Genomic DNA, 10,385 nt, shown 5'->3' with positions numbered 1-10,385 from the left:
AGTGAATACATGAACTCCTCAAACTACGGTCATCACCGAGAAGTATCCCGATTATTGTCACTTCGGGGTTGTTAGATCATAACACATAATAGGTGACTATAGACTTGCAAGATAGGATCAAGAACACACATATTACATGAAAACATAATAGGTTCAGATCTGAAATCATGGCACTCGGGCCCTAGTGACAAGCATTGAGCATAGCAAAGTCATAGCAACATCAATCTCAGAACACAGTGGATACTAGGGATCAAACCCTAACAAAACTAACTTGATTACATGGTAAATCTCATCCAACCCATCACCGTCCAGCAAGCCTACGATGGAATTACTCACACACGGCGGTGAGCATCATGAAATTGGTGATGGAGGATGGTTGATGATGACGACGGTGACGAATCCCCCTCTCCGGAGCCCCGAACAGACTCCAGATCAGCCCTCCCGGGAGAGATTAGGGCTTGGCAGCGGCTCCGTGTCGTAAAACGCGATGAAACTTTCTCTCTGATTTTTTTCTCCCCGAACGTGAATATATGGAGTTGGAGTTGAGGTTGGTGGAGGTCCAGGGGGCCCACGAGATAGGGGGGTGCACCCTATATGGGGGGGTGCCCCCTGTCTCATGGACAGGCTGTGGGCCCCCTAGTGTATTTCTTTCGCCCAGAAATTCTTATTAATTCCAAAAAGTGCCTCCGTGGATTTTCAGGACATTCCGAGAACTTTCGTTTTCTACACATAAAACAACATCATGGCAGTTCTGCTGAAAATAGCGTCAGTCCGGGTTAGTTTCATTCAAATCATGCAAGTTAGAGTCCAAAACAAGGGCAAAAGTATTTGGAAAAGTAGATACGTTGGAGACGTATCAACTCCCCCAAGCTTAAACCTTTGCTTGTCCTCAAGCAATCCAGTTGATAAACTGAAAGTGATAAAGAAAAACGTTTACAAACTCTGTTTGCTCTTGTTGTTGTAAACATGAAAAGCCAGCATTCAAGTTTCAGCAGATATTATGAACTAACCATACTAGCAATAACACCTAGGTCTCACAATTACTCCTATCAATAGCATAATCAGCTAGCGAGCCATAATAATAAAACTCGGATGACAACACTTTCTCAAAATAATTATTACATGATATAACAAAATGGTATCTCGCTAGCCCTTTCTAAGACCGCAAAACATAAATGCAGAGCACCTTTAAAGATCAAGGAATGACTAAACATTGTAATTCATGGTAAAAGAGATCCAGTCAAGTCATACCTAATATAAACCAATAGTAATGAATGCAAATGACAGTGTTCTCTACAGCGGGTGCTTTTAATAAGAAGTGTGATGACTCAACATTAAAGTAAATAGATAGGCCCTTCGCAGAGGGAAGCAGGGATTTGTAGAGGTGCCAGAGCTGGATTTTAAAATAGAGATTGAATAACATTTTGAGCGGCATACTTTTGCTGTCAACACAACAACTATGAGATGGATGTATCTTCCATACTACATGCATTATAGGCAGTTCCCAAACAGAATGGTGAAGGTTTATACTCCCCCAACCACCAACGAGCATCAATCCATGGCTTGCTCGAAACAACGAGTGCCTCCAACTAACAACAGCCCTGGGGGAGTTTTGTTTAATTATTTTGATTTTCTTTGATCTTTTTGGATCATGGGACTGGGCATCCCGGTTACCGGCCCTTTCTCGTGAATGAGGAGCGGAGTCCACTCCTCTTGAGAATAACCCACCTAGCATGGAAGATATAGGCAGCCCTAGTTGTAACATGAGCTGGTCGAGCATACAAAACAGAATTTCATTTGAAGGTTTGGAGTTTGGCACATACAAATTTACTTGGAACGGCAGGTAAATACCGCATACAGGAAGGTATAGTGGACTCATATGGAACAACTTTGGGGTTTAAGGAGTTTGGATGCACAAGCAGTATTCCCGCTTAGTACAGGTGAAGGCTAGCAAAAGACTAGGAAGCGACCAACTGAGAGAGCGATAACAGTCATAAACATGCATTAAAATTAATTTACACCGAGTGCAAGCATGAGTAGGATATAATCCACCATGAACATAAATATCGTGAATGCTATGTTGATTTGATTCAACTACATGCGTGAACATGTGCCAAGTCGAGTCACTCAATTCATCCAAAGGAGGATACCATCCCACCATATCACATCATAATCATTCCAATAGCATGTTGGCACGCAAGGTAAACCATTATAACTGATAGCTAATCAAGCATGGCACAAGAAACTATAATATCTAAATGTCATTGCAAATAGGGTTACTTCATAATAGCTGACTCAGAAACGACGAACTCATCATATTTACCAAAACAAGAGAGGTCGAGTTCATACCAGCTTTTCTTATCCCAATAAGTATCCCGATTATTATCACTTCGGGATTGTCGGATCATAACACATAATAGGTGACTATAGACTTGCAAGATAGGATCAAGAACACACATATATTCATGAAAATATAATAGGTTCAGATCTGAAATCATGGCACTCGGGCCCTAGTGACAAGCATTAAGCATAGCAAAGTCATAGCAACATCAATCTCAGAACATAGTGGATACTAGGGATCAAACCCTAACAAAACTAACTTGATTACATGGTAAATCTCATCCAACCCATCACCGTCCAACAATCCTACGATGGAATTACTCACGCACGGCGGTGAGCATCATGAAATTGGTGATGGAGGATGGTTGATGATGACGACGGCGATGAATCCCCCTCTCCGGAGCCCCGAACAGACTCCAGATCAGCCCTCCCAAGAGAGATTAGGGCTTGGCGGCGGCTCTGTGTCGTAAAACGGGATGAAACTTTCTCGCCGATTTTTTTCTCCCCGAACGTGAATATATGGAGTTGGAGTTGAGGTCGGTGGAGGTCCAGGGGGCCACGAGATAGGGGGGCGTGCCCTATAGGGGGGGGGGGCTGTCTAGTGGACAGGTTGTGGGCCCCCTGGTGTATTTATTTCGCCCAGAAATTCTTATTAATTCCAAAAAGTGCCTCCGTGGATTTTCAGGACATTCCGAGAACTTTTCTTTTCTACACATAAAACAACATCATGGCAGTTCTGCTGAAAACAACGTCAGTCCGGGTTAGTTTCATTCAAATGATGCAAGTTAGAGTCCAAAACAAGGGCAAAAGTGTTTGGATAAGTAGATACGTTGGAGACGTATCAACGGGATCTACATGCGAAGCAGAGTACATAGCTGCTTCGGAAGCAGCAAATGAAGGAGTCTGGATGAAGGAGTTCATTTCCGATCTAGGTGTCATACCTTGTGCATCAGGACCAATGAAGATCTTTTGTGACAATACTGGTGCAATTGCCTTGGCAAAGGAATCCAGATTTCACAAGAGGACCAAGCACATCAAGAGACGCCTCAATTCCATCCAGGACCAAGTCTAGGTGGGAGACATAGAGATTTGCAAGATACATACGGATCTGAATGTTGCAGACCTGTTGACTAAGCCTCTTCCAAGAGCAAAACATGATCAGCACCAAGGCTCCATGGATGTTAGAATCATTACTGTGTAATCTAGATTATTGACTCTAGTGCAAGTGGGGGACTGAAGGAAATATGCCCTAGAGGCAATAATAAAGTTATTATTTATTTCCTTATATCATGATAAATGTTTATTATTCATGCTAGAATTCTATTAACCGGAAACATGATACATGTGTGAATACATAGACAAACATAATGTCACTAGTATGCCTCTACTTGACTAGCTCATTAATCAAAGATGGTTATGTTTCCTAACCATAGACATGAGTTGTCATTTGATTAACAGGATCACATCATTAGTAGAATGATGTGATTGACTTGACCCATTCCGTTAGCTTAGCACTTGATCGTTTAGTATGTTGCTATTGCTTTCTTCATGACTTATACATGTTCCTACAACTATGAGATTATGCAACTCCCGTTTACCGGAGGAACACTTTGTGTGCTACCAAACGTCACAACGTAACTGGGTGATTATAAAGGATCTCTACAGGTGTCTCCAAAGGTACATGTTGAGTTGGCGTATTTCGAGATTAGGTTTTGTCACTCCGATTGTCGGAGATGTATCTCTGGGCCCTCTCGGTAATGCACATCACTATAAGCCTTGCAAGCAATGTAGCTAATGAGTTATTTACGGAATGATGCATTATATAACGAGTAAAGAGACTTGCCGGTAACGAGATTGAACTAGGTATTGAGATACCAACGATCGAATCTCGGGAAAGTAACATACCAATGACAAAGGGAACGACGTATGTTGTTATGCGGTTTGACCGACAAAGATCTTCGTAGAATATGTAGGAGCCCATATGAGCATCCAGGTTCCTCTATTGGTTATTGACCGTAAACATGTCTCGGTCATGTCTACATAGTTATCAAACCCGTAGGGTCCGCACGCTTAAAGTTTCAATGACAGTTATATTATGAGTTTTGATGTACCGAAGGTTGTTCGGAGTCCCGGATGTGATCACGGACATGACGAGGAGTCTCAAAATGGTCGAGACATGAAGATTGATATATTGGAAGCCTATATTTGGATATCGGAAGTGTTCCGGGTGAAATCGGGATTTTACCGGAGTACCGAGGGGTTACCGGAACCCCTCGGGGGCTTAATGGGCCATGATGGGCCTTAGTGGAGAAGAGGAGAGGCGGCCAAGACCGGGCCGCGCGCCCCTCCCTGTAGTCCGAATAGGACAAGGAGAGGGGGCGGCGCCCCCCCCCTTTCCTTCCTCTCTCTCCCTCCTCTTTCCCCCCTTCTCCAAGTCCAACAAGGAAAGAAAGGAGTCCTACTCCCGGTGGGAGTAGGACTCCCCATGGAGCACCCCCTCCCTGGCCGGCCGCCCCCTCCCCCCTTGCTCCTTTATATACGGGGGCAGTGGGCACCTCTAGAGACAACAACATATCATTGATCTCTTAGCCGTGTGCGGTGCCCCCCTCCACCATAGTCCTCCTCGATAATATTGTAGCGGTGCTTAGGCGAAGCCCTGTGACGGTAGAACATCAACATTGTCACCACGCCATCGTGCTGACGGAACTCTCCCTTGACACTCGGCTGGATCGGAGTTCGACGGCCGTCATCGAGCTGAACGTGTGCTAGAACTCGGAGGTGCCGTACTTTCGATGCTTGATCGGTCGGGCCGTGAAGACGTACGACTACATCAACCGCATTGTTCTAACGCTTCCGCTTTCGGTATACGAGGGCATGTGGACGACACTCTCCCCTCTCGTTGCTATGCATCACCATGATCTTGTGTGTGCATAGGAATTTTTTTGAAATTACTACGTTCCCCAACAGATGATAGTGATGATGAAGATTCTCCCCCTAGATATGAATTGCTTGTTGTGCCTGAGGGTTATGTTATGGATGAAGAAACTGATAGATCTTTTCTCTCTTGCAACGATAGATCTGATCTTAAGAAATTACTCCCTCCGTCTGGGTTTATTAGGCCTAAAGAGACTTCTCTTAGACCAAGACATATAGTAATTTGTGCACATTAATTCTTCCATTTCACTCCCAATGCACTCTCTCACATGCATGCAGCCAATGCAAAAACACGCATGAAGTGTATTAATTTCCGAGCCATGGCACCAACAACAATGACTTTCAATGCAACTAATGAAATGGTTGCATGCATGCACCTTTCCAAAACGAGGCCTTATAAAAAGGGACATGCTTGTGATGCTAAGAGGCCTAATAAACCCGGACGGAGGGAGTATTAGCTAAGCTGAAAGAAAAGTCTTTGAATGCTAGAATGAAATATGACCCTGCTTTTGCTACTTAACCTATCTCGTTACTGATAAGGATTATGATTTCTCTGTTGATCCTGAGATAATTACTTTGGTTGAATCTGATACTTTTTATGGCTATGAATCTGACACTGTTGTGGCACATCTTACTAAGTTAAATGATATAGCCACCCTATTCACTAATGATGAGAAAACCTGCTACTACTATATCCTTAAATTATTTCCGTTCTCATTAAAGGGTGATGCTAAAACATGGTTTAATTCTCTTGATCCTGGTTGTGTGCGTAGTCCCCAGGATATGATTTATTACTTCTCTGCTAAATATTTCCCCGCTCATAAGAAACAAGCTGCTTTAAGAGAAATATATAATTTTGCGCAAATTGAAGAAGAGAGTCTCCCACAAGCTTGGGGTAGGCTTCTCCAATTACTTAATGCTTTGCCTGATCATCCTCTCAAGAAAAATGAAACACTTGATATATTTTATAATGGGCTAACCGATACTTCCAGAGACCACCTAGATAGTTGTGCTGGTTGTGTTTTTAGGCAAAGAACTGTTGATCAAGCTGAATTGTTATTGAATAATATGTTGACTAATGAAGACAATTGGACACTTACTTAACATTTTTTTTTCATATATATGTTTTGATGTTTACTTTTTTTCCATACATGTTGTATATTTTACATATACATTAGAAACATTTTTCTATACACTTCTTGAATAAGAAATTATACTAGCATCGGGTTTCTCAACATAATTCAAACTTGGCTTTATGTTTTTGAAACCAAAATAATTAGAACATACATGTCTCATTTGAGACCAAATGTAAGCCAAATATGAAACAAGCAAATCCATCCATTTATATATATATATATATATATATATAGGGAAAATCCATTCTACCACCCGATGGTAGTTACCCCACATATCTCATATACTACCATGTGGTAGTATATATATTATTTTATTATTTTAAATATGTTAATATACTATATCTAAGATATTTCAAATCAAGTTACATGAAAAAATTGCATATGAGTCCATAGTTTTTGTTATATTTGTGAAATACATACATATTTGTATATAAAAAAAGCATACTCAAAACATGGTACATACTACCCAAAAAATAGTATATATACTACCTAATCATTGATATATACTACATAATACACGCACATATTATTGGTTTCGACAGATACTACATACAACATACAAAACGCAAGTGGTGGTAACTACCACTGCTTGTAGGAAACATTTGTCCTATATATATATACACTATTTATCAACCAGGATGCAGAATAATTATTCACCCGAGGTAATCTTACGATTACTTCATAAATAATTTACGTTTGGAATACAAATAGTTACATTCATATTGATTTACTACGTAAAATTTGGTATAAGAAAACAAAAATATAGGTTATAAGACTAGGAAAATCGCATTTTATGTATGTTTTACACTATGTTTTTACATTCGTAATTTTACGTAACATAAAATATTTTTTACGGCGAGTATATATTTTCATACATTCTCTTTTTATGTATAAAATAAAACTAAATTTACAAAATGTAAAAATACGGTGCATTGATTTCAAAATAGAGAGGGGGTAAGGAATAACTATTCCTCACCCAGGGTGCTGGTTAATCTCTTAGGCCCATTTAGATGGATGGCAAGTGATGGGAAGTTTAGTACCATACTGCTAATGGAGTGGAGTGAGATCCCTTTATAAGGGATGCTCTACCACATGCCATTGGGAGTCTGGGAAGAGGAGTTGTACACACACACGCTTCTCCTCCTCTGCCCGCCTCGTCACGACACGTGCACGCTGCGGGAACGAGCCGAAACTTATTTTTGCCGGTCAGAAATAGTTAATTAATCTCGGATTAATTGACGAGTTGCTATAGTAGTGCCACTATCCAAGACGTTGGACCGTGGGCTGCTCGCGGACTCGATTATGGGTCAGGAACAAATAAAAAAAGAATTGGCTCAAATAAAAGAAGCATTGCAAATTAGTAGAATCAATGAAAAGAAAGATTTGGAACGTGAAAATGCTTTGACTGAAAAAGTCAAATTAAGTAGTATATATTCTAAATCCATCAAATCCAAAGAGGCAAGCATTATTGAGAAAAGACATGGAAAACATAACAAAACAGTCATGCTTGATATTTTTTTGAAGTTAATGGAACCTACTTCCTGCCCTATAAGTTCCGTGCCATAGAAGTTGACGAGCTTCAAGGACAAGAATAAGTAGCTAAACAAAGTTCGGTTGACAAAGATCTTAAAATTAATTATGCAAATAATCAAGAAAAAAATGAAGACAAGGTGTTGGGGAGTCATCCAAAAGCGGAGCAAGATATTATTCAAGGCATGCAACCATTGTGCTCTCCCAACCTATTTGAAAAGGTGTCTAGCAAGTAATGACCTATATTAAGATTTGGTCATAACTTTGTTGTTCATGCATCTATTAGAAAAACTTGAGAGGCCAATGAAGAAGGGTAATTTATTTGTTAGCAATAAGATTGTTACAAAGCATATTGGTCAACATGGTGTGCCCTTTAGAGTGATCGATAGTGACTTATTTTTGCAATCAAAGTTGTCCCGGTTGGTTTATATAGTTGTCCCAGTTGGTTTATATATATTCAACGTATTTATCTAACGTATTTAAAACCAATTTTTTTCCCAAAACCATGTTATCCTTGGAAAACTTCAAAAATACCGAGCTGCCAAATGCAGCCTGATCATTTTAGAGATTTTAATACAGACTATATATGGACGTATTTTAAATTATAGATTCACTTATTTTGCTTCGTATGCAGTTTATGTTGGAATGTTGAAATCTTTAAAAAGACTTATATTTAGAAATGGAGAGTGTACTAGAAATGTAGTAAAAAAAAAACACGCCAGCGTGCACGTAACATCCCTACTGGATAGATGCGCCCAGGTCACAACTTTGCCTGTGCGCGCCGTCGATCTAACTTTTTATCCCGTGTGGGAGAAGAAACTATGGCCTCGATCTGCTTTGGTTTCACGTGCAACGACCAGTACTCATCTAGACACTCTCACGATCATCATCTCCTAGTATAAAAATCGATATTAGTAGCCACCCAAATCTAGTCTGAGAAGCCCTTGAACCAAAGCCCCCAATTATTACTTGTGCCTTCTGCAGGAGAGCCATGGGAAGAAGCAAAATGTCTCTGGAGAGTGCGATCGTGTGTTTACTCGTTCTGGGGCTGGTCCTGGAGCAGGTGAAGCAAGTAGAGGGCGTGGATTGCGGCGGGAGCATCTTCAAAGTGGCCTGCTACCATTCTTGCCTTCTGGGTCCTAGTACTGTGTTTCAATGCGCAAACTTCTGTGGCTGTTACCTCCCTGCTGATTTGGCCTTTGTACGCAGCTCCGGTAAAGACACATAACTCACTACTACTTTTAGTTTAGACTCCCTCCTGTCTCATATACTAATAACACTCAATCTGATCTATCTAGCACTAAAATACGTCTAAATACATTTGTTGAGCGACAATTAATATGAGGAGGAGTATATGCTACTCTCTCAGTCCCACTGGGACGAAGGAAGTATATACTATCTCCTTTTTGAAGTAGACATTGATGCTAAAAGAGTATTTTCCCAAGTTTACCTACTAACATAATATAAACTATTATTAATTTGTTTAGATGATATCTGTATGATCATATTTGACATGAACAATGTTTCCACGATCCCGAAAAGTAGTTGTGAAAATGCTAATACAGCTCTATTTCGTTTTGGCAGATGAACTAAACACCATTGAGAATTGCAGCTTAGAATGTAGGGCTTCCGTGTGTGACGACAAGGTCATGGTCAACATAGGTAAATAAATCCATCTGAATATATTTATATTTCATTTGTATGTGCAAACTAATTGAAAAGTTAGTAATTGACACATATTATGTTTTTTTGGCACCAGCTACCAACACTAAAGAGATGAAACTCTATGTGAAACTCTCCGGTGATGCTTGTGATAGTTTATGTAAGGGGAATGCTCTCCTGGCATCCCTTGATCTTGATGACTAATAATGCATATGCATGGTTTGAAATCTCACATGCCAAAGTTATGTCTCGCCTTCGTGTTCAATAAAACTGGATCCCATTGAGAGTACCCAAACCAGTGTGTCGGTTTGTTTATGTGCTTGTCTGTATTTTCTTTCGTTGCTAGTTGCTACAATAAAAGATATCATGGTGGATGCCATGTTGCTGCCTGCTTGATGTACTGCCATGATTGAGGGAAAGTGCATCGATGAATTCGGGTACATATGAACCCATTTTGAAAAACACATTTCTAAATGCTAAAATAAACTGAAAAAGGTTGCACGGAGACGCCTTCATGTGTTTATGTGCGTGCATAAAGTTTCGTGGAAAAATAATTTTTTGTGGCATGTGCAAAAAAGACAAAAAAATATGTCATAAAACTCTATTTAGAAGCATCAAAATTTGTCTTTTTTGCGGAGACAAATCGAAGAGACATTTTTTTCACAAAACTTTGTGCCGTGCACACACATATGTGAACATGTATATGTGAAATTTTCTTTTGAATTTTTAGACATTTTAAAACATGTTTAAAATGCATATTTCAAAAAGTGGGTGCATATGCCC

The 10,385-nt window shown here is 40.2% G+C and overlaps 1 protein-coding gene across 1 annotated transcript; it reads left to right on the top strand.

Annotated features, from left to right (window-relative positions):
• The first annotated feature begins 8,931 nt into the window (after nt 1–8,931).
• Nucleotides 8,932–9,806, top strand: LOC123081759 (type-5 thionin-like). Its single transcript, XM_044504296.1, has 3 exons — nt 8,932–9,154; nt 9,525–9,602; nt 9,700–9,806. Exons 1-3 carry the CDS (start codon nt 8,932–8,934, stop codon nt 9,804–9,806), a joined length of 408 nt encoding a protein of 135 aa, XP_044360231.1.
• The last annotated feature ends 579 nt before the right edge of the window (nt 9,807–10,385 follow it).

This window comes from Triticum aestivum, chromosome 1B, assembly GCF_018294505.1.
Source record: "Triticum aestivum cultivar Chinese Spring chromosome 1B, IWGSC CS RefSeq v2.1, whole genome shotgun sequence".
NCBI lineage: Eukaryota > Viridiplantae > Streptophyta > Magnoliopsida > Poales > Poaceae > Triticum > Triticum aestivum.
Note: the sequence above shows the minus strand (reverse complement) of the source record. Positions and strands in the feature narration are given on the sequence as shown.

Coding starts and splice junctions, on each gene's coding strand:
- LOC123081759 (XM_044504296.1), top strand. CDS start 8,932: ATGGGAAGAAGCAAAATGTCTCTGGAGAGTGCGATCGTGTGTTTACTC. Junction 9,155..9,524: donor GGCCTTTGTACGCAGCTCCG/GTAAAGACACAT, acceptor TCGTTTTGGCAG/ATGAACTAAACACCATTGAG. Junction 9,603..9,699: donor CAAGGTCATGGTCAACATAG/GTAAATAAATCC, acceptor TTTTGGCACCAG/CTACCAACACTAAAGAGATG.